Here is a 25,206-nt window from a genome sequence, read left to right on the forward strand (position 1 = left end):
AACTTACACTCACAAAAACCTAGTACACAAATGAGCCTAGTGTCCTAATTGCCAAGAAACGTAAACTATCTAAATGCCCTTCAGATGATAAGTGAACGAACAAACTGTAGAACACGCATACAATGGAATACTATTAGAAACTAGAAAGGAGTGAACTACTGGTAGATGACACTCAAATACACTATGTCGTGAAAGAAGCCAGACTCAAAAGGCTAACCCGTGTCTGATTACATGACGTTCTGGAACAGGCGAAACTAAAGTGACAAAGGAAAAAAATCGGTGGTTGTCATGGACTAGAGGAGAGGGAATGACTATAAGGAGAATGTAGAAATCTGGATGGAGGATAGAACTGTTCTATATCTTGATTGTAGTTACATAACTAGATGTATTTGTCAAAAGTCAAAGAACTATACACTAAAAAGGCTGAATTTTACTGCATGTAAATGATACCTTAAATAAAACTGCATATATTTAGTTTTCCTGTCCAGCAACATGTTACATATGTCTCTACACTTAAGACTTCAAAAATGTTTAGCAATATAAGAAATACTGCCTTATATTTGGGTTCTACCTATTTTTATTCACTGCTAACATTTATTGGAGAAGACCCTGATGCTTGGAAAGATTGAAGACAAAAAAAGAAGGGGTCAACAAAAGATGGTTAGACAGCATCACTGACTCAATAGACATGAATTTGAGCAAACTCCAGGAGATAGTGAAGGCCAGCGAAGCCTGGCATGCTGCAGTCCGTGGGGTCGCAAAGAGGCAGACACGACTTAGCAACTGAACAACAACAAAATATTTATTTCTGGCTAGAGGATAACACATCTTTAAATTTATCACTCAGTCAAATCAGTTTCGCCCCCTCACTAGCCCTTTCACCTCTGATGCTCGTACCCTCTTAGTTGTCTTCATAGCCCTTATCACATTATGTCTTCATTTTTTGGTATCCTCAATGGGATAACTAGAAGGGTTTTCCTACATTTTACAGTTTCTCAGAGTAAGGAGTATTACTGTTTCCCACTGTCTGTATTTCCACATTATAAGAATCAATACATAGATTCAAGGCAACTATAATTCATTATAAAACATTCTTTTGCCTGACATAAAAATAATGCCCATTGTCCGTTTCTGCTTTGACTTCTACTTTAGACCTGGGGTGATTTAACTGGTGCTTTCTTTTTGTACTCATTTGGCTGAGGAAATGCTCATCATTGCACCGCTATTATTTTTCTACTTGGAGACATCTCTCTTGTAAGGGGCATATGATTATATTATGCTCTGCTATTTATAGGGGGTTAAACGTATATTTACTGCTGTAGTTGGTGTTACCTGTTTTTTGACCTTTCAAACCCTTCCTTGATGTTCCTTTTTAAAAGATGGTTTGCTTTCCTTGCTTTTCTTTCTCCTAACGGGGGTTTTTTGGCTTTGAGGCATGCGGGATCCCACTTCCCCGACCAGGGACTGAACCCTCACGCCTTATACTGGAAGGTGAAATCTTCAACCACTGAACCGCCAGAAGTGAAGTGAAGTGAAGTAAGAGTCGCTCAGTCATGCCCAAGTTTTTGCAATCCCATGAACTGTACGGTCCATGGAATTCTCCAGGCCAGAATTTTGGAGTGGGTAGCCTTTTGTCCCTAATCTACATGTAAAGGTTCACATTTTGATGTATATCAATCCTAGTCTTAAAATACTTATTGGAGAGAGGGGTTGATACATGTGATTATTATTATTATACTAGCACACCACTTGGTGTATCAGACATAGTTTCAAGATGGCCGCTCAGGATTCCACTACAGAAATGAGCCATCCATTAAGTACTTACTGGTAGAACAACTGGTTATTTTCAGTGTTTCACAGGAAGCTGTGTCCAACTCTTTGTCCTATGGACTGCAGCCTGCCAAGTTCCTCTGTCCATGGGACTCTCCAGGCAAGAATATTGGAGGGGGTGCCATGTCCTCCTGCAGGGGATCTTCCCAACCCAGGGATTGAGCGCGTGTCTCTTACGTCTCCTGCATTGGCAGGCAGGTTCTTTACCACTAGCGCCTCCTGGGAAGCCCTGTCAGGAAGCTACTGGATGTTATTCTCCATCCAAAATACAGCACGTGGGACCCATAAATTAAGACAGACAGAAAGACAACCAGGGAAAGCAAGGGATTTCCAGGCTGCAGGCGAAGGCAAGTCTGCAGGGCACCGAGCACAGATCGGAGGACAGAGGGTCCCAGGAGGGATGGCTCTGGGGGAGGAGACCCTGATCACTTACTTGATACACGTCTCTATACAGAAAGAAGACTGTAGTTCTGTCAAATCAATGTTGGTCACTGCAAAATGACTCTGTTCCCCACAAAACTGGAAAATGACTAACCCCAGGGAAAACAGCACCTTGTGTAAGAAGAGAAATGTGATCACAGGAGAAACAGTTTACATGTTGAATACTACTAATGCCAAAAAATGTTGACTTAACTTCAACCAGGAAGATGGGGGGAATGTAGTTAAAAACTCTTTTTTCATAGTAGGAAGTCTATAGAAAACAATAGAAGTTCAAAAGGGGGAAAAAAAGATTATAAGCCTGTTACTCATAAATACATACAAACACAAGACAGAACAGACAAAATGACTTCCTCTCAAGAGGAAATCCAGAATGGGCAGGGGGAGGACAGGTATTTGTTTTCTTTATCAATAACGTAAGCCTTGTCGTGGGCTTCCCAGGTAGTTCAGTGGTGAAGAATCCGCCTGCCAATGCAGGTTGGATCCCTGGTCCGGGAAGATCTCCTGGAGCAGGAAATGGCAACTCACTCTAGCATTCTCACCTGGGAAATCCCATGGACAGAGGAGCCTGGCAGGGGCTGCAGAGTTGGATAGAACTTAGTGACTGAACAACAGTAACAATTCCTGCTGTACCGTGTGTTTCATTGTTTAACTATCTTTATGCATTATTTTTTAATAAAGAGTAAAAAGTAAGCATTCAAAGTCCTTAATTTCTGATCTTGATGTTATCCAGACTATTCTGCATTGTCTAATGGTCTAAAACCATTGAGATAACACAGGAATTATTTAGTCCTCGAGACTGGAGAGACTTCACTGCTGAAATTATTTGGGCCTTGTGTCTTTGGGACATAAAGGTAAATGTCTCACAACGTTTACCATTTCTCCCACTGGCACTGTTCAGAGTTTTCCACCTTATTTCAAGGCATTTTTGTCTCTGTTTATAGTGTTATAAAACCTTTATTCTTTCTGGTGATTCTCTCTTCTTAGTCACACTTGCCAAACACCTGTCTGTTTTATGGTCTTTCCGTGGAACCAGTTCAAGTTTTACTTAACTTTATGTTTTTCTTCTTATTTAGGTTCATTTCACGCTGTACTATTTTGTTTAAATCGAGGTATAACTGATACAAAGCATTATATTAGTTTCAAGTGTACAACACAATGATTCAATATTTGTATATACTGTGAAATGATCACCACAGTTACATCTTAATTTAACATCCAGGCTGTATTTTTAAAGGATTTTTTTTGTGTGTGTGTGAAATGAAACACTGAAAACCTCATGAGATGAAAAGCTCAGTAAATTATCATAAAGTTGCCTTTTATCTACCTTGTGAGTAAAAGGTTTGTGTATAAAAATATTTATAACTATGAATTATTTCTTAAAGCAGTTTTTGCCATAAGCCATCAGTTTTTTACACATGGTATTTTGTTGTGATTAACATCTGAAGAATCTGTAATAGCAGTTTTGACTTCTTTTACCAAAAAGCCATGTGGATGAGTGGTCAGCAGCAGAAACAGTAAGAAGTCATCAGGCAGCACTTGCACCAAACAGGTGGGAATCCGTAAATACCCTGTCTCACCGCACTGCGGTTGGAGAATGTGGCCTGATCTGAGATTTTAAATGGTGATTTAACATCAGAATTACAAGCTGAGGTTGTAAACCTTCTTTCTGATTGACGGGCAGTAGTCCTGTATGTAGTTTTCCATTCAAGGTTGCTAAACTGTGTTGATCACATTCTTTACGTTCTTTTCCCCTCTACTTATCTTAAATTCTAAGAGGAGCACATTAAAGCTCCCCCTCTAATTATGGGTCACATTTCCTTTGTATTTCCAACAGTGACCCAACATCAATGATGCAAACGTAAGTACTGCCTGACTCTCCTAGAGGATTACATCACACTGTTTCTCACTTAAATCTCCAATCTCTGCTCCCTCCTCACTCTCAGCTGAGACCCTGCTTCGCGTTTCCCTGAGAGCACAGGAGCAAGCGTTTTCACAAGTTCCTACCCAACGACTGGCAGATGCTTCCAGGAAATCTGGCGTGAAGGGAAGGAAAGGATGGAAGAGAGAACTTTCTAAAGTAATGGAGAAAACTTCAGGACGTTTAATGCTAACATTAAGAGCCCGTACAAAGGGAGGCAGAAGACAATGGACACTGTGAGCTTTCTGAGACGGATCCTGGGAGAGATGTGACAGGCATCAGAGGTGAAGGAGGTGGAAGACTGGTCTCGGACAGGAGTGGGTACAAGAGAGGATGGTTTGTAACTGTGGCTCAGGAGACTGGGGCACTTCCACCCCGCTGGCTTCTAACTTCTCCATGGAACAGGGGAAGAAAAGGGGGAGGAAAGCAGGGACCATGAAACTGCAGTGGGCAGAGGCCTGAGGCAGACATTAGGGAGAGTGAGATTATAACCTTACCAGACAATCAAGGAAGGATTAACGAGGGTGTTCTGTGTGGAATCTCACACAATTACAGGAGTACTGATTCAATTGTATGAAGAGAACTCCAGAGGCATCAGCAACCCAAGTAAGAGCGTTAAAAAAAGACAAACACCTTGATTGATCTGGGGTGAGAATTTTGCCAACCAAGTATAACTTCCCTGGTGGTCCAGTGGCTAAGACTCCATGTTCCCAATGCAGGGCACCTGGGTTCCCTGGTCAGCAAACTGGACCCACATGCCACAACTGAAAGATCCCATGTGTCCCAACTAAGACCTCGTGCGGCCAAATAAATAAATATATATATTTTTTAAAAAGTATAACAAAAGAGCAAAGGGACAGGTATAGGATACTGACAAAGATGGCTGAAATGATACTATGAAATCGAAACTATATGAGGAAGAAAGTTAAGGCAGTACTCATAATACACAGGGGAAAAGCAGAACAACACATGGACCCTGAGATCTAAATAGTCAAAGAACACTCAGGAGACTTGCTGACTGAACTGCCAAGACGGAAGGATTTTGCAATAGAATTTCTGAAATACTATTTGAAAAATAAGATCATTTCAGAAGGTGGCAAAGTCTAGGGTGTCAGCAGTATAAGTGAGAAGAGAAGATTAAGGATCTGCAAGATCGAGGGGTTGGCTGCTAACGAGAAACTAGGAAGTAACACAGGGTTATGTCAGGCCTTGAGGCAGAGAAGAAATGACATGTCGGGGGCCAGACCAACCAAATAATGAGGTGAGGAGGAGGGATGAGGGGGCCTCAGAAGAAAGATGCTACAGTGATGAGGGCAGGCAGAGGAGGGGCAGCATTTTCAAGGAGTGAAGAGTAGTTAACGGTCCAGCAGATGCCCTGGGAGTAAAGACAGTGCCCTCGCCTCCCAGTGCACAGGGTCTGAGTGCAGGAGCCGTTGCAGGGGAAAGCCAGGTTTCAGTTAAAGCCTGGAGGAAAAGAAAACACTCGATGCAGACGCTGAACAGGCAGGGAGGTTTGCACATCACAGACTGGGAGTTACCTACGGCAAAATGAAAAGAGAGCTTTACGGAAACAAAGATGTGGCTGGGAAAACTGAGGGCCAAGGAGATGTGGATTTCATTCTAAAATCCAGGGAGAGAGCAGAATCTCAGATCCTAGATATTCACGGTGGCTCCGGCAACTACTGTTACAGCACAACTTGCCTTCAGGCGTGTCGGGGTCAACAGGTCGGTAGCAGTGAGGGCTGCTGCTGAACGGAAGCTTGCTGGGGTGGACGGCCATGAGGGGGCATCAGGGTCCAGGGAGGAGGAGTGACACCCAGGGAGCGCGGGGTGTCGGCAGTCTTTGGGCCCCTCGCATGGCTCTGTACCAGGCACAGGTCTCAGAATTGCTGGGTTCAGCTTCTAACTCATAGGACTGCAAGTGCCAAGTCTGAGCCCACTGACTCCATGGGGATCACGTGACTGTGGCCTGTCCACACCACGCTACGTGAGACCCAGCACGGGTCTCCTTTCAGGATCCCTGCCTGGCACTCGGGGAGCCCTCTCAGTCTCAAGCCTCAAGTCCTTCTTCAGCTCTGGTCAACTCTTTCAAAACTATCACTTCTTTCTTGGCTCTTGAGAGCCACAGTTTTGATTATACTGGCCTGTGGTAGAGTTCAAAAGTACAGGAAAACTAGACGCTTTTAAACATAAAAACTAACATGATGCATTTGTGAAGCAACAAGCATACTTACCGACTGCCTATTGAAACCAGCCGTATTACCCAGCCTAACCTTAAGAATTCACAATTTTCCTACAATAAACACCTATTACTTTTCTTTTAATCTTTAAAAGAAAAAAAAAACTTAAAGCCCTCTGTAGAGAAGACGGAGATAGGGCTTCCCTGGTGGCTGAGTGGTAAAGAATCCGCCTGCCAGTGCAGGAGATCTGGGTTCGATCCCTGGTCTGGGAAGATCCCATGTGCCGGGCAACTAAGCCTGCATACCACAATGACTAAGCCTGTACTCTAGAACTCGGGAACTGCAACTACTGAGTCTGAGCGCTACTGAAGCCCGCACACCTGGAGCCTGTGCTCTACAACAAGCGAAGCCACTGCAGAAAGAAGCCCACACGTTGCAACATAGAGGAGCCCCCACCTGCCACAATGAGAGAAAAGCCTGTGCAGCAACGAAGACCCAGCACAGACAAAAAATAATTTTTAAAAAAAGGTAAAAAAAAAAAAAAGACAAGGCTGAGACATTAAAAAAACAAAAACAAAAACCCAGGCTACATTTAAGAAACTCTGAGTATTGGGCATTGTAAACATTTCCAGTTACCTTGAAGCATGCATCTGTAAGCAGATTCTGATATAGCGTAGATGTGTGGAGGCATCTCATGACGCTTCTTCCCTCTGTACATTTCAATAATATTCTCAGAGTAAATTGGAAGGTTCTTGTAAGGATTTATGACTACACAGAAGAGTCCAGAGTAGGTCTAGAACAGATAAAAATAAGATACAGTATTAAAAACTACTACATGTATCAGGTAGGGTCCAATCAGGAAACAAACCACACAGTAATGTGAACAGAGGATCTTTATCATTTGCATAATTAATCTATCCCTGAAATTAAATCTAGCCCGTAACAGGCAATTCCAAACCACAAGCGGTTCTTCCACAGATGCGATTGCTAAATGGTACTTCCTTAGATTCAATTCCCTCATCTGTCAAATGGAAATAATAATAAATGCTTCATGGCTTTACAGGGTCATTATTCAAACAGCATGTCATTTGCTTTTTCAAATTCATTCTCTCGAAAGTGTACAAGGTATGAAAAGTCCATCACAGTGGTTTCAGATTCCACATTGCAATTCATCTTCAAGAAAATATACTCATGATCAAATTTGGGTATAATATCAATGATATTTTTTGGAAAATATAGATTTTTTTTCATAAAAATAATTTATGTCAACTTGTTACAGGTTTATTTTTAAATGAGGTGATAAACATTTAAAATATTTAATTTCTAAACACAGTAAATGTCATTAAAAATAATCCACATAAACAGCTCTTTGGAGGCCCTCAATTTTTGAGAGTCACAAGTCTAAGAAGATAAAAACCCTCCTCATCAGGAGGGTAATCATTACTCAGAATTAATAGTAGGAGCATTTTTGCCTTTTTTATTTGTTGTTGTTAAATTCACCCAGAATGATTTCTGAGAACTGACTCTGGAAATTATGGAAAAACAAGAGCGGTTAGGACTGCTGCCAGACTCTCTGGTCCTGGCAGGGCTGAACGCACCTCAGCTGCACTGGAAACCAGACCCTTTACTTTGGGTGATTCTAAGTCTAAAGGTGAGAGGACCCTAGAAAAGGCTGAAGACCGATGATTCTCGTCCCCTCATCGTCTGTTTAGAAAGGCTGAAACCCTTGACAGTGGCCACCAGGGGGCACTGTTGAGATCACGCTGCTCTGAAAGCGGCAGTTAATGATGCTGAAAGGAAACGCTGCGGGGCAGGGAGGGGAGTTGAAGTGATCAGAACCACCCCTCTAGCTGTTCTTTATCTTTGCTTCCCTCCCAACACAAGATGGAATGCACTTCCTACCTAGATTAGTGCCTGGGAATAAAACAAAAAGCCAGCAAGGGCCCTGCCTGAGCTCACCGATTTGGCCTGACTTCTGAACTGACCAGATGGACACCCTCCCTGTTTGCCCGAGGCCACAGTAATTACCTGCCCCTCCCTAGCTGACCTCTGGGTCTGCAGCCGCTGGCTTTCTCACGTCCAGCATCACACTCCAAGATGCAGGGCTGGCTCTCAGCCCTTGCACCCAGCACCCTGACACCTTTCACCAACACGTCTCTAGTGTGACTAGCCCAGCCTCTCTCTGCCACCCACAGGACAAAAAGGAAACAAGAGATGATTAAAAACAGATTTTATTAATGGCGAGAAAACTAAGAGGCAACCTTAACATTAAAATTTTTTTACTGAGTTTTATTTACACACAGTAAATTTGACAAATCATAACTACATCTCAATGAATTGTAATATATAAACATCTATTTTTTTATTCAAAAATGAGATGATATCTCTATCATGAAGTTACACTGCACTTTCATTTGTAAGAGGCAAATAATTGCAGACTAGCCCAAAATGAGAACAAGAACTCAAAGGAAGTTAAAATGTGCAAATTCAGTTTAACATCCCATAGCATGTACAGTATGCTAACAGATCCTAACAATGACATTTGTAATCAGAAATCATTCCAGCATGTGTGTCTACCATGTGGTGGAGGCTTTTCTGAGAACTAGGATTACAGATGAGTAAGTCTCACAAATATGATTAAGTCATCAAAAAACAAGCTGGAATAATCATCAGTATTTTATGCTTGCCAAAGAGAAGCACTGACAGAGGTTTAAGTGAAGATACTAAACTGAGGGGCTTAAAGAGCTAAACTTCTATCTCGAAATTATTAGCTCAAATGCTGGGCTCCTGCATTAACTGATCACTGCACTTTGTCTTCCCCAAGTCACATGGAAGAAGAGTGATGGGGATGTTAAAATCATCTCTCTGGAGGCCTCAAGTTCAAAGTAGGCTTCATTACTGTTTGAATACACACACAAGATGTTAAGCACCTTTAAGAATGATACACTCTAGGGATGAACACAATAAAGATACACTAAACAAGACACAATATAAGGTATTAAAAAGAGTGATACGAAAAGAAAAAGATGCACAGGTCTTTGTAGTAGAGAAAACTCTGGAGCAGAACAAGCAACAAGCCTATGGCCACCTTGTCAGAAACAGTAAAGCCAGGCGCAAAGTCCAGGCCCAGAGGGTCACTGATATTCTTTTTAAAGACAACTAGAAAAAATAAATAAATAAAGACAACTAGGTCAAAATGAAGGATAAAGGAATTCCTATTAAAACAGCAAGCCTGGGAGGGTACACCGGGACAGAGTGAAGGCAGTGCAGCTGACAATCATCTGTTCTGTGGAAGGTGAGGGAAGAGCCTAGACAGGCAAACGGCAGCACTGAAATTCTGTCTTCTCCAGATGATTAGGTATCTGGGGCTCTGGGGAGAAGTGTGATGGAAGGGAAGAGGCATTCCTCACACAGTATATATCTGGCAGCCACATGCAGGAGAGCCTGAAGAGGCAAGAGGTGGGAAGCAGAAGGTGGAGGTGTCTCCAGGCACAGTAACAGGCCTGCAGGAGAGAAAAGCAAGACAAAAACGGAGCAGCAGACACTTCCCTGGTGGTCCAGTGATTAAGACTCAGCGCTTCCAATGCAGGGGGCACAGGTTCGATCCATAGTCAAGAAACTAAGATCCCATATGCCGCGTGGCATGGTCAAAAATAAATATTTTTTTTAAAATAAAAAAGAGCAGAAATGAGTCATGAAGAAAGTAGACTAAAAACTCAATAGCACTCAGAACTCTGACTAGAGAAATCCATTCAAGGCGTGTGTTAAAGTTGACTCCAAGGTCACCAAGCTCCAGAGAATGGAAAAGTTATGGGTGGATAGGAAAAATCATTTGACTTGTGGGGAAAGATAACGAATCCCTCTTCAACATATTAAGACTGTGGCATTATAAAAGGGGATTCATTACAATAGGGGAGCCCAGGAGAATGAATGCCTAGTGAATAGTCAGAAACACTGAAATCCTAAAATCATGAGAACATTTTGAAAAACTGCAAAGGCTTGAAGAAGCTGGTACACACTTTAGGACAGCAAGTAACAGTTATTAAGGTGAAGGGGGTGGCAGGAGATGAAATGGTTAGATAGCATCACTGACTCAATGGACACGAATCTGAGCAAACTCCAGGAGATGGTAAAGGACAGGGAAGCCTGGTGTGCTGCAGTCCTTGGGGTCGCAGAGAATCGGACAGGACTTACTGACTGAACAACAACCAAAAAGAGACATACAAAATACTAGCACACAAAAAAGACTCATTAATTTTTCAGCACCCTATGCTGCTGAGCTGGAGATAGACAGAAGCCTGGCATGCTGCAGTCCATGGGGTCACAAAGAGTTGGACATGACTGAGAAACTGAACTGAACTGATGCTGCTTTTATGCCTCCAGGTTCTCTATATGCTGATCACTCTGCTTAGAACAACCATCTTCTATCCAGTATTGGGAAATGTTATCCTTTAGGGCTGGGCCTCAGTTTAAGAAAGCAGGGATACACATACACATTATTACTTTGAAGGATTACAGAACCAGAAAACTAAGGCAGGTAGAGATGCCAGTGCAACGGAGCAGATACGACAGTCTCCTATCAGAGACAGGGCACTGAATTGGGAGCATCACACAAACCTCCACCCCAACCACAGCCCTCGGAATAAATCATACATCCACCTGAGAGGAAAGGAAGAGAAGAAAGAACAATTAACTCACACCATCTGCAAACACCACACCTGGATGAAATTCACATGTGGCTTAGTGGAAAAGAACCCACCTGCCAATGTGGAGACTCGGGTTCAATCCGTGGGGCAGGAAGATCCCCTGGAGAAGGAAATGGCAGCCCACTCCAGTACTCTTGCCTGGGAAATCCCATGGACAGAGGAGCCTGGAGGGCTACAGCCCATGAGGTCAGAAAATTTACCAACTTACAACACAGCACAATTTAAAAAACAACAACAACAACCCTACATAATGAGGGAAAGTTCATCATACAGAATATTCAGAGAGAGAAACGACCTCTGGACATTCTCTAAAAATAAGCTGAAAGAAAACTTGAAGAATTAAGGTTTATGGCTACAACAGAATGGAGTATGATGTGGACTCTTAAAGAAAGACACAACAAAGGTAGATAATAGAAGAAAAAGGAGGTACAGAGATAAAAATAATTTGACAAATATGAAAGCTAAATTGAATAAATTAAAGATGAATATGGAGAGCACAGAAAGGATTATTAAATATTAATCATTATCGCTCCTTAGGGGGGAAAAAACCAAAATTCTATAAAAAGAACAATAATCAAAAATAAACTTGAAGAAAACTGTGTGTGTGGGAGGGGGGCAGGTAATACACAGTGAGTTAATAAAGAACTCATCAAGCCAATAAACATAGAAGGAATGACATTAAATTATCACCATTTGGCTTCCTAATGAAATGATGGATCAGGACAGTGCCCATCACAGGCTAAAACCCTTCAGGAAGGGCAGACACTCCTAAAACAGGAATCAGGCTGACAAAGCCCAAACTGACTCACTGACCCATCTCAGCATCGTGAAGTGAGACAGCCAGCATCCTGTGCCTCTGGAATCCGAATGTGATCAAGCCTCTGCATCCAGTTTACAGGAGGCACCATGGGAATGCAATCAACAGAATCCAGACTATGGGAAACTATACGTCACAACAGACCTTGTTTCTTAAAAAAAAAAAAAAAGCCACCCAGGAGGAGGGTAAACACCCTAGGCCTTCAGCTAGGCCCCTAACTGGTGTACCCTGAGAGGTCAGAGGGCACCAGGAATAGACCAGCCCAAAGCCAGGGAGGGAGCGAGGCAAACCCCTGAGCTGGTTCCCCTTGATCTAACTGCCTGCCCAGAGTGTGAGGTCACCCAGAGCCTCAATTACCTCTGCAACCTCTCATATACAGTAACTGCCACAAAGGCAACGGTTATAACCAAAATCCAGGATAATATGTGGGTCTCCTATGAGTCTACTTTTATTGCCCTTGTATCTTGTATCCTAGACAATCACAGTCTCAAGTAACTAAAAGACATGATTGAAATTAGTAAAACTGATAAGCCTCTGGTGAGACTCCTTTTAAAAAGGGTAGAACAGATGGTCAGTATTGGGAATGCAAGAGAACATCACAGCAAATCCTACTCAGGAGAAAAGAGGGTTATTAGGAACAACATCAGGTGAATTAATTTGAAAATTTAGATGAAATACACAAATTCCTAGAAAAACTCAATTATCAAAACTGTTACCCAAAGTCTTTAATCTGAAAAATTCAATAACTGTGAAAGAAAAGCTTCCCCACAAAGGAAACTATATCATTATTTTTAAATGAAATAACATAAGTACTATTCAAACTCTTCCACAGAAAATACAAAGATAAAATATTCCCAGATTCATTTTATAAAGCCAGCATAATTTTGACAGCAAAACATGACAAGGACATTGTAAGAAAGGAAAATTTTCAGTCAATCTCCTTTATGAATATAGATACAAAAATTCTACACAAAATATTAGCAAACAAAATCTAGGAATCCAGTAACATATATATATAGAATATTGGTCCTTGCCAGGTTAGTCTACCACTAAAAAATACAGTATAAGATTCACCACAATAACCAAATAACCAGAAAAATCACACTATCATCTGATCAGAAGCTGGAAAAACATTTGATAAATTAACACTCAATCAGTATTTAAAATGGCGTAGAAGATGGCAATCCACTCCAGGATTCTTGCCTGGAAAATTCCATGGACAGAAGAGCCCAGCAGACTACAGTCCATAGGGTTACAAAGAGTTGGACGAGACTGGGCATGTACACAGTATTTAAAAAAACTCATCCATGCAGAACAAAAACTAGCAATAGAAGGAAACTTTCCTGAATCTGATAAAAGAATAGTCAAAACAAATCATTCTTAGTAGTGAAAATGTTGAAAACTTTCTGATACAAAGATGCCTCCAATAACCACTACTATTCAGCAAACATTTACTGAACTTCTTAGACAATGCAATAAAGCAATGTATAAGAATTAGAAAGGAAAAAATAAAACTGTCATTTGCAGACAACAAGAGTGTACTCAATATCCATAAGAATCGCCAACAAAACTGTTAACAATCAATAAACTTAGTAACGTTGGTGAATATAAAGTCAATATATAAAAGTTAACTGTAAAAACATGGCAACATTCCTACCTCACAGTAACAATTTAAAAACAACATGTAAAACACCACTTAAATAGCATAAAAAATTAAATACCTAAAAATAAACCCAATAAAGGATGTACAAAACCTAAACATATTGCGAAAGATTAAGAACTAAAAAAAAGAACTTGAGGAACAGATACTGTAGAGATCTCATTTCTCCTCTAAGCTGATCTACAGAATCAGCAAAAATCCAATCAAAATTCCAATCAGGTTTTATGTGTATGAAAAACTGACAAGAGGGTTCTAAAATTATACTGAAATGCAAAGGACCTAACAATCAAAACAATCTCAAAGAACAAAAATGAGGGTTTACCATACTGGATCCAAGACATATTGTGTGTGTGCAAAGTTGCTTCAGGCGTGTCTGACTCTGTGACCCTATGCACTGTGGCCTGCCAGGCTCCTCTGTCCATGGGATTCTACAGGCAAGAGTATCAGGGTGGGCTGCCATGCCCTCCTCCAAGGGATCTTCCCCACCTGGGGATCGAACACACATCTCTTATGTCTCCTGCATTGGCTGGTGGGTTTTTTTATCACTAGCACCATCTGGGAAGCCCATAAGACACAGTATAAAGCTGTAATAATCAAGATAATGAGACATCAGCCCAAGGATGGGCATAACAGACCCACGAAACAGCACAGATTTGTGAAGCACCTGATTTATGATAAAGATGACACTTCAGCGCAGTGGAGAGAGAGTTGTGTTTCAATAAATGGCACTGGACTAATTGAACAGACATTTGGGGGAAAAAAAATTAAACCTTGCCCTTACCTTATACCATACACTAAATTCACTTCCAAATAGAACTGAGACTGACTCTGAGAAATATATCATCAAATTCCCTTCTCCTCTGAGTCAGGCAGCAGGAGACTGAGGGTTGGGGGAGAATGAAGTCAGGATGTTTACCCCTCAGGCCAGTGGGTCAGGTCCCCTCTGAAGGCAGTCACAATTTCCACCAGGAGGCCCTCTCCACAAAGCATCCTCTCCTAATTGAGGTACCAGCTCTTTGTTTCTTTAAAGATCAAGGTGGGTCCAAGACTCAGCCATCACTAGTGGCAGGATACTGCAACATTTCTGCATCTGTTTCCTCAACTCTATTCACGTGTTTGTAAATCCTCCCCTTATCAAATGTGCCGAATACCTATTTAGAGGGCCGTGTGTTTCCTGATGGAAATCCATTCAGGTATTACCTAGAAATGCTCAAGATATGAGTTAAGGATATGCATGTCCTGTGTCACCCAGAAATTCCACTCCTGGTTATATACCTTATAGAAATCCATGTACCAAGGCATGACCAAAGCTGTTCATTGAAGCAATGTTTGCAATAGCCCCAAACTGGGGGGGAGACGGGGGAAATGTTCAAAATCAGTTGAGAGGATAAATAAATTGGGACAAAAATCTTACACTGGAACATTACATTCCACAAAAATGAACAAAATACTCGAATTTTTATAGTTCAGGGCATTTGATGACTCTTCAGTTCAGTCGCTCAGTCATGTCCGGCTCTTTGCGACCCCATGAATCGCAGCACGCCAGGCCTCCCTGTCCATCACAAACTCCCAGAGTTTACCCAAACTCATGTCCATTGAGTCAGTGATGCCATCCAGCCATCTCATCCTCTGTCGTCCCCTTCTCCTCCTGCCCCCAACCCTCCAAGCATCAGGGTCTTTTCCAATGAGTCAACTCTTCCCATCAGGTAGCCAAAGTACTGGAGCTTCAATTTCACCATCAGTCCTTCCAATGAACACCCAGGGCTGATCTCCTTTAGGATGGACTGGTTGGATCTCCTTGCAGTCCAAGGGACTCTCAAGAGTCTTCTCCAACACCACAGTTCAAAAGCATCAAATTTTCGGTGCTCAGCTTTCTTCACAGTCCTACTCTCACATCCATACATGACCACTGAAAAAACCATACCCTTGACCAGGCGGGCCTTTGTTGGCAAAGTAATGTCTCTGCTTTTTAATATGCTATCTAGGTTGGTCATCACTTTCCTTCCAAGGAGTAAGCGTCTTTTAATTTCATGGCTGCAATCACCATCTGCAGTCATTTTGGAGCCCCAAAAATAAAGTCTGACACTGTTTCCACTGTCTCCCCATCTATTTCCCATTAGGTGATGGGACCAGATGCCATGATCTTAGTTTTCTGAATGTTAAGCTTTAAGCCAACTTTTTCACTCTCTTCTTTCACTTTCATCAAGAGGCTTTTTAGTTCCTCTTCACTCTCTGCCATAAGGGTGGTGTCATCTGCATATCTGAGGTTATTGATATTTCTCCCAGCAACCTTGATTCCAGCTTGTGCTTCTTCCAGCCCAGCGTTTCTCATGATGTACTCTGCATAGAAGTTAAATAAGCAGGGTGACAATATACAGCCTTGACGTACTCTTTTTCCTATTTGGAACCAGTCTGTTGGTCCATGTCCGGTTCTAACTGTTGCTTCTTGACCTGCATTCAGGTTTCTCAAGAGGCAGGTCAGGTGGTCTGGTATTCCCATCTCCTTCAGAGTTTTCCACAGTTAATTGTGATCCACATAGTCGAAGGCTTTGGCGTAGTCAATAAAGCAGAAATAGATGTTTTTTTTTTTTTTTTCTGGAACTCTCTTGCTTTTTCGATGATCTAGCAGATATTGGCAATTTGATCTCTGGTCCCTCTGCCTTTTCTAAAGCCAGCTTGAACATCTGGAAGTTCTCGGTTCATGTACTGCTGAAGCCTGGCTTGGAGAATTTTGAGCATTACTTTACTAGCGTGTGAGATGAGTGCAATTGTGCGGTAGTTTGAGCATTTTTGGCATTGCCTTTCTTAGGGAATGGAATGAAAACTGACCTTTTCCAGTCCTGTGGCCACTGCTGAGTTTTCCAAATTTGCTGGCGCAGCACTTTCACAGCATCATCTTTCAGGATTTGAAATAGCTCAACTGGAATTCCATCACATCCACTAGCTTTGTTCATAGTGATGCTTCCTAAGGCCCACTTGACTGTACATTCCAGGATGTCTGGCTCTAGGTGAGTGATCACACCATTGTGATTATCTAGGTCATGAAGATCTTTTTTGTACAGTTCTTCTGTGTATTCTTGCCACCTCTTCTTTTTTTTTTCTTTCCATTTTTATTAGTTGGAGGCTAATTACTTTACATCATTGCAGTGGTTTTTGTCATACATTGAAATGAATTAGCCATGGATTTACATGTATTCCCCATCCCGGTCCCCCCTCCCACCTCCCTCTCCACCCGATCCCTCTGGGTCTTCCCATGGCACCAGGCCCGAGCACTTGTCTCATGCACCCAACCTGGGCTGGTGATCTGTTTCACCCTAGATAATATACATGTTTCGATGCTGTTCTCTTGAAACATCCCACCCTCGCCTTCTCCCAGAGTCCACAAGTCTGTTCTATACATCTGAGTCTCTTTTTCTGTTTTGCATATAGGGTTATTGTTACCATCTTTCTAAATTCCATATGTATGTGTTAGTATACTGTAATGGTCTTTATCTTTCTGGCTTACTTCGCTCTGTATAATGGGCTCCAGTTTCATCCATCTCATTAGAACTGATTCAAATGAATTCTTTTTAATGGCTGAGTAATATTCCATGGTGTATATGTACCACAGCTTCCTCATCCATTCGTCTGCTGATGGGCATCCAGGTTGCTTCCATGTCCTGGCTATTATAAACAGTGCTGCGATGAACATTGGGGTTGCCACCTCTTCTTAATATCTTCTGCTTCTGTTAGGTCCATACCATTTCTGCCCTTTATTGAGCCCATTTTTGCATGAAATGTTCCCTTGGTATCTCTAACTTTCTTGAAGAGATCTCTGGTCTTTCCCATTCTGTTGTTTTCCTCTATTTCGTTGCACTGATCGCTGAGGAAAGCTTTCTTATCTCTCCTTGCTATTCTTTGGAACTCTGCATTCAAATGGGAATATCTTTCCTGATGACTCTTAGAAACTGTTAAAGATCTCCCAAATCTCCTGTATTATATATTTTTATATAAATACACAAATATCAATAAACTGGGTTTTTTAACGTGTATTTATTCGTTTAAAAATAAAAATAATATTTTTAGGAAAAAATAACCTTTTGTTTTCCAAAACAAAAGCAAGAAGAGTGGCACTGCTTTTTATTTGCAAATCTTTTGTTGTCTGGCTTAATAGAAAACACTCAATTTTCTTAATAGAAAACATTCAACATTCTGTTTCAGCATTCAATCTATTTGTGTTGTTTTGACCGAAATACATGAAATTAGTCTTACACTGATATTTAATTTGAAAAGGGAGGAGTAGTTTAGCAGTCTTCTCATGTAGTTATAGATATTTCTCTTTGATACTACACCAAAACTCAACAAGTGAGAATTTCTCAAAAATGAGATGCAATGTAACATCTGACACCCTGTCAGTGAACTGCCCATACTCTGTCACATCAGAGTCACTGGCTGAACTTGTATGCTGAATGAATCTTTTACCCAGGCTTGATTTTATAACACCATGTACACATCATTTGGAAAACTTTGGCTCAATGAATTATACAAGTCTTCCAAATGATAACATCTCACACTATATGACATTATTAAAAAAAAAACACATTCATTAATATTGCCATCTACCTCATCAGAAAGGTTTTATGTATTGACAAGGTATTAAGTTCAGTGGCAGATGCAACTTTTAATTTTCATGTGGAAAATCAAATTTTATCATTATTGACAAATATATTCAATTGTTTTCTTTGAAGTGGCAGACTCACTCTGTTCATTTTCTTTTCTTCTTTTGACCCCACCATACACAGTGTGTGGGACCTTAGCTTCCCAACCAGGGTTGGAACCCACATCCCCTGAACTTGGGGTGCAGGTTAACCACTGGACCACCTAGGAAGTCCCTGTTCATTTTCAAGAAAATGTCTGGCCAAGTACCCTGGTGTCAATTAACCATAGCTTATCTACCAGTCATTCTATCAAATAAAAATGGCATTCTATTAAAAAAAAAAGGTAAGTTTAGCTTGCAACTCATATAGCTCTACATACATGCTTTTCTTCAAAGCAACCATCCTAGTTCAGTATGCAGAAGTGTTTTATGCATACTTATCATTTGATCACAAAGAATATTAAAAGATGCGTTCCCCATAGCTGAGATTTAATAAAATCTATCATTTCTCCTGCTTTATCAAGGACGTTCTTGAACAAAACTAGATCAGCACAACTACCAGGACAGTATGGGGTTACTGCCTTCATCCGTGATAAGGTGTCAGCAGTTTTCCTCTCACCATGGCTTCTGCACCATCAGTATCACTGCCAACAGTGAAGGGGCAAATAAAGTCTTTGATAATCACGAACATAGTTTTGACCTCAAGGATGTCACAAAAGGGTCTTAAAAAAGCCCCTAGGAGTCTACAGAGCACCCTTTGAGAACTACGGAGTTACATTAACACAAAGTAACATGAGTAAATCTGAAAAATATAATTCTAAGCAAAAGGAAAAAAGACAGACACAAAAAGGAATATATTAAGACATTCATTCATATAAAAATTCACCATCAGGCAAAAGTAAACTATATTTTAAAGGAATATGTACGTAAGTTTGATCAAACACCCTGCGAGTTTTTAAGACACTTCTCAATAACACACAGACCAAGAAGAAAAAAAATTAGTAAAGTTTACACAGTTAAAAAGCTTAGTCTAATGGCCACATATAGAACTCCACACCCAACAGTAACAGAATACACATTCTTTTTTTTTCCAATTGTGAGTCTGCAAAAATCAAAAGGCACTAACAGACAGCTAACCCATGGTGCCCTGAGTGAAGACAACTCAGTTTAGATATATGATGGACTAAAATCCCACTACTTAAGGCTCCATGCAGTGAGAATAACAGCCATCAAAAAAGAACATGCGTTCTTTACAAACATACAGAACACTCATAAATATAACTGACAGTGTGCTACAGGCGGCAAGTCTCAACAAAAGCAAGGAATGATAAATACTATGTGGATTATATTCTTTGACTAAAATGAAATTAACTTAAAAATCAGTAACAAAAAAAGCTAACTTAAAAACCAACGTTTGGGTACACTTTTAAATGGTTCACAGGCTGAAGAAGAAAGAAGTTAGAAAATATTTAGAACTGAACAATAAAAACACTACACATCAAAATCTGTGAAGGGCATGTGTCCACAGGGTTGCAAAAGAGTTGGACACGACCTGGCGACTGAACAACAACAAACAAAGCTAAAAAGTCAGTAGAGATGACATTCGCAGTTTTTAAATGATTTTATTAGGGAAGAAAATGAAAATTAATGACCAGAAGAGCTGGATGTTGGGGAGATTAAATCTAAAGATATAAGGAAGTAACATAACCAAACCTGTTAGTAACCTAAGTACCTTACATTGTATCTTATCTATAGAAATATATCCCAAAGGTCCCAGCCAAGCTATTATAGTGTCTGTATCATGGTACCTCAACTGATCAATTTCAACTGCCTGGTAAATTTCAAAGCCCAACACACCTTTCACTCAATGCTTAGCACTCATGGCCACCCACAGCCCCATTCCTTAGCAGGTTTCTTTAGAGTCAAGCGCTCCAATATGAATCTACTGTAGGAACCTTTTCTTCACCCCACTAACGGAAGGTATGAGCCTCCAAACCCTCACCTCTCTTGAGACCCTAGAACTTCTTAAAAAACTCAGATTCTCCTTTTGTAAAGACCATGGGGCCACGCTCTGAGAAGAAATTCAAGATAATTCACTTATGTTGTCCCTAAATTAAGCTGGAAATAAGTCAAACTCAATAAAAGATACTTACAAAGTCTTAGAACTGTCATGAGGAATAGCTACAATAAACCAAACTGTCTTTCCCTTCACCCTTCGCTTTTACCCACAGCCTCCCACCCCTCAGTGCAGCCAGGGGGTCAGGGGGAGTCAAGGCGAAGACAGACTCCTGTTCTCGAGGCAGTGCTCCTCACCTCTTTGGCTGTGTCCCTGCATTTCCAGCCCTTCACAATTCACTGCACAGGGGATCATCCAAAATGGATCCACCTCTCTGATCTCAACATTATGATCTGACCACAATCCCTGCGTATCGCAGTTTTCTCACTCCCTCTCTCCAGACAAAAATATACTCTGCTGCTCAGTCTCCACTGGATTCCCAACGCTGCTCTCCAACTGTTTTCTTATCCTTTGCTTCCTCCCTTTTCCAAAACATCCCCATTCTCCTCAAGCCACCTACCCAACCCTGGTGCCTCTTACTCTTACTTTGCATCCTAAGTCACAGAGAAAAAATAAAATAAAAGAGACCATCAGGCTTGATTCAAACCACTCTGGCAAAAGTCATGAATGAACTACTCCTTCTCAGATGCGCCCATGGCAAACTCCTTCCTAGCAGCCAGATTCCAGCTCAAATGCTACCTTCTCAGAATCCTTCCCATACTCACCGGGGAAAGCCATCTCCATAGTCCTGTTTTATTTCCTTATAAGGAAGTATCACGAAGGCAGGGATTGGCCTGGCCTGTTCCCTGCATTCTCTCCAGCACCTGGAACATAGCTGTTGTTCAGTCACTAAGCCATGTCTGACTCTATGACTCCATGAACTGCAGCATGCCAGGCTTCCCTGTCCTTTACTATCTCCCGGAGTTTGCTCAAACTCATGTCCATTGAGTCATCCAACCATTTCATCCTGTGCCACCCCCGTCTCCTCCTGCTCTCAATCTTTCCCAGCATCAGGGTCTTTTCCAATGAGTCAGCTCTTCACATCAGGTGACCAAAGTATCGGGCCTTTAGCATCAGTCCTTCCAATGAATATTCGGGGTAGAACATAGTAGGTGCTCAGTACATATCCACTAAATAAAATAATTCTGTGGGAAAATGACCTCTGAATTGCTAAAGTTCTGACTTATGCCTGAACATTATTAGTACAAATGCTACCTCTGCCTAAAATTCAAGTAGTTTCCCAAATTCAGACCATTACAATGTCAAACCTTTCTCTCAAGGTCTCTTCCTTCTAAATCTACCTTCTATCTACCATGCCTTCTTTATCCTTTTAAATTTACTTTATTGAAGTATAGTTGATTTAAATGTGTAAATTTCTACTGTACAGCAAAGTGATTCCCATATACATATATGTATATGTAAAAGAATATGAAAAAGTGTGTACCTACACACACTCTTTTTCATATTTTTTTCCATTATGGTTTATCAAAGGATACTGAATACAGTTCCATGTGCTATACAGTAGGAACTTGCTATTCTTCCATTCTCTATATGATAGCTTGCATCTACTAATCTCAAACTCCCAAATCATCCCTCCTCCACCTCTCCCCCATGGCAACCACAAGCCCATTCTCTAGGTCTGCGAATCTGTTTCTGTTTCGCAGATAAGTTCGTATCACATTTTAGATGCCACATTTAAGTGATATCACATGGTGTTTGTCTTCCTCCGTCTGACTGACTTCATTTAGTATGGTCATCTCAAGGTCCACCCACGCTGCTGCTAATCACCCTGCCTTCTTTAAAACAACGCCACCACCTGTGTCTACCATCCCTTCGAGCACATTTTGCTTGAAGCATGTTTCAAACAAGCATATTTCTAGATTCTTTCAGTATCTGGCGTGCATATTTCTTCTCGACCTTACCCCTTATTATTTTCGGGAACTTCTATATGCTCAGCAACATTGTCAGTGACTGCGACATGTGTCAACTACTAACCACAGGACAGCCCCAGCTTCAATCTGACCCTGAACTGTTTCCTCTTAAAAACCTCAGCATTCAGCTTTCCCACTTCCCTGTACCCAATGACCTTGGTCTCACTCTTCACTGAAGCCTCTAAGCTTGCAGCCCCGCCTCTTTACACCCCTGGGTATACACTAGAGATCCAGTGTATATCCTACCGTGAATGCAACTCTCATTACCATATTAAGCTCCCTGATCTTTCTGCCACATGCTCTCCTCCACCTTATTAGGCTCCAGAGCACCCCTACACAAAAGTCTCAAATCCATTTTAGTGTATTTAATCCAGACTGGATTATTTAAAATTAAGATTTAAAGCAAAGTAAGATTTGGGACAATCTTCCCATCTTTAGTACAAATAGTCATGTTAAACAGAGAGAGAGTATTCCACATTGATTAGGGCAGTATGTATGATTTTCATGAATTCCCAGGCACCAATTCACATGATTATTTAGAGGGCATACTTACATAGATAAGTCCTGAATAGTAACGATCCTTCAGATTATGTAAAACAGAAGCTTCGTTCAAGCACGTCAATTCTGCCATATCCTCCACCTTGGAAAACTTAGGTGGGTTCATCTTCTGAATATCATCTTTGTTGACCATTGCTTTCTTTCCATTCTCCGCCAACTCCACCATAACTTCATCTCCCCGTTCTTCTTTGATACTAGCTGCCTCAAAGCCATGGCGTTCCGACGGGATCCACACTAGCTTTTTGGCCGTCCAATCAGCCTGAGTGGCAGGGTTGTAGATGACTGCCCTGTCCACAAAGAGATACCTCTCTGGATCTTCGAGTCCAGTTCTCTGTGCCATTGTAAACAGGAAGCTCCAAGGGCAATCGCCTCTACGAGAAGAGGAGGAAAACAAAGTCAGATATTTAGAAATAAGCCATGGTTCACAACTCTTCTAAGAAACTTAAAAACAAAAGCTCTGGTAAATAGAATGCATGAACTTGGAGTGAAGAAGCTGGTACAGCCCCCTCCAGGGGGCCACAATAACTGGGTTTCCAAGGTAAATTTCAGGGGTGACCATAAATGATGATTGGTTCTCTGAGGATCACTCAAGATGTACCCTCAGTCACTGAGGGCTGAAAAACAAGTGGGAGGAAACAGCAGAGTTGCAGTTGGACTCTGTTTTTCTCTTCCTCTCCTATTTCACCCTCGCCACAAATTAAACTGGGAGTTAAGAAGGGAAAGGAAAACTAAGAAAACGAAAACAGAGATTCAGGATAAAAGACCCAGGGAGTGGTGCTGGAATGACAGCAACCACCTGGATGTCGCTACAGAAAGGCACGGTGACTGCCAGTGGAGCAAACCTCAGGTCTAGAACGTTCCTCCCATCCTATGTGAGTGTGTGCACAGTCGCTCAGACATGTCCACTCTTGAAGACCCCATGGGTTGCAGCCCGCCAGGATCCTCTGTCCATGGAATTTTCCAGGCAAGAATACTGGAGTGGGTTGCCATTTCCTACTCCAGAGCATCTTTCCAACCCAGGGATTGAACCTGTTTTTCTTCGTTTCCTGCGTTGGCAGGCAAATTCTTTACCACTGCGCCATCTGGGAAGATGCCCTTCAGACAACAGACTCAACACTCTTACGATTCCCCTAAGCCAGCCCCCGGCAGCTTCTCCACGGCCTACGTGATCTGTGTGATCACGGGAGGCCACGGAGAGTGAGTGCATGAGTTGGTGTCACACCCAGCCTTTCAAGTACGTGATGGTGGCTGTCCAGGTCCCCACTCCCAGGCCTGCAGCTGCTCCCCTCCGGCTCCTCTTCTGCATTCCGTCCTGCACCAGGACTCACTCCCCCACTCCGGTCTCTTGCCTCGAAACAGACTCCACGTGTTTACACCCCTTTAGAGGGGCCAGAAGCAAACAGAATATTCCAGACGTGGTGTGACTGGTGCAGAAGAGAAAGGAACTGTTCACAGCCTCAGCCCTGGTGGGGAAAGCAACGCATGTTTCTGGGACTTCCACAATGAATGTATCTAAGACCTCAGCGGTTTATTGAGGGCTCACTGCTGGCTCACATGGAGCTGTCAGCCAAAGCCCAATGCAGTCCTTGAAGCTACGTCCCCTCTCACGCTTGTGGGACTGACTTTGTGGATCAAGTGACAGGATTTTACATTTGTCACTCACCTTTCTGATGTGACTCATCACTCCTGCCTGACAAGTGTCTTTCTGGAGTCCAATACCATCATTAAACACTTCCCTTATGACTTGGAGTAGTAAGTCGTTTTCCAGCCAAATTCCAGGTTATCACAAACCTCACTCAGATCAATGTGAGAAGGCAAGGAAGCAGCTGCTCTTGCTCCTCCACCCGACTCTCCCAACTTCTCCCTCTCCCCCAAATGAGGTAAGCTCATTTGGTAAGCTCTTGCCTGCGTGCCTACCCACCTACCCACCTCTTAGATGGAAAGCTGCAAGGGAAATCAAAATCACCCAGGTTGTGAAGAGGTTCTTTTTTTTTTTTCTTTATTTTTTTTGGCCATGCCACATGACATTTGGGACCATAGTTCCTCAACCAGGGATCAAACCTGGGCCCCCTGCAGTGGAAGTGTGGAGTCCTAACCACTGGACCGCCAGGGAAGTCCCATCAAGAGGTTCTTAACCTCCAGTACACAGACAAAGTTCAGGCTTCATGAAGGCACTGAAATAGGTCTAAATACACTGTGCAATTTTTTGTAGACCTGTGCTTTTCTGAAGAGAACACTCATAACTTTCTTCAGATTCTTAATTATCTAGCTATCTTTATCCTAAAAGATTAAACACTGATAGAGGAAACAAAATACTAGCCCTTTCAGGCCCAGTAAGAATGTACTAGAATCAAATAGCTAAGATTCTTCAGAAACTGGTTGTTACAATGTAAAGGATTACAAACACTCATGGCCTGGAGCAGAGTTCTCAAGCTTTGGCTCTTACATCAGCAACACCTGAAGGGTTTATTAA

The 25,206-nt window shown here is 41.8% G+C and overlaps 1 protein-coding gene and 1 non-coding gene across 9 annotated transcripts in view; both read right to left on the reverse strand.

Annotated features, from left to right (window-relative positions):
- The window catches only part of MYH10 (myosin heavy chain 10), a 121,818-nt gene that overhangs the window by 91,385 nt on the left and 5,227 nt on the right, over positions 1–25,206 (reverse strand). For all 8 annotated transcript variants that reach the window (XM_020869052.2, XM_020869050.2, XM_020869056.2 and 5 more), the window contains exons 2-3: positions 22,729–23,104; positions 7,006–7,162 (exon numbers count right to left, since the gene is read on the reverse strand). In XM_020869052.2, coding sequence (XP_020724711.1) covers positions 7,006–7,162; positions 22,729–23,073 — 502 coding nt within the window. In that variant the 5' untranslated portion in view covers positions 23,074–23,104. The remainder of the gene's footprint in view (positions 1–7,005; positions 7,163–22,728; positions 23,105–25,206) is intronic.
- Positions 19,281–19,420, reverse strand: LOC139039317 (small nucleolar RNA SNORA79). Its single transcript, XR_011492634.1, has one exon. It is a non-coding gene; the product is annotated as a small nucleolar RNA SNORA79 (small nucleolar RNA).

The sequence above is a fragment of the Odocoileus virginianus genome, chromosome 17 (genome assembly GCF_023699985.2).
Source record: "Odocoileus virginianus isolate 20LAN1187 ecotype Illinois chromosome 17, Ovbor_1.2, whole genome shotgun sequence".
Lineage (NCBI taxonomy): Eukaryota > Metazoa > Chordata > Mammalia > Artiodactyla > Cervidae > Odocoileus > Odocoileus virginianus.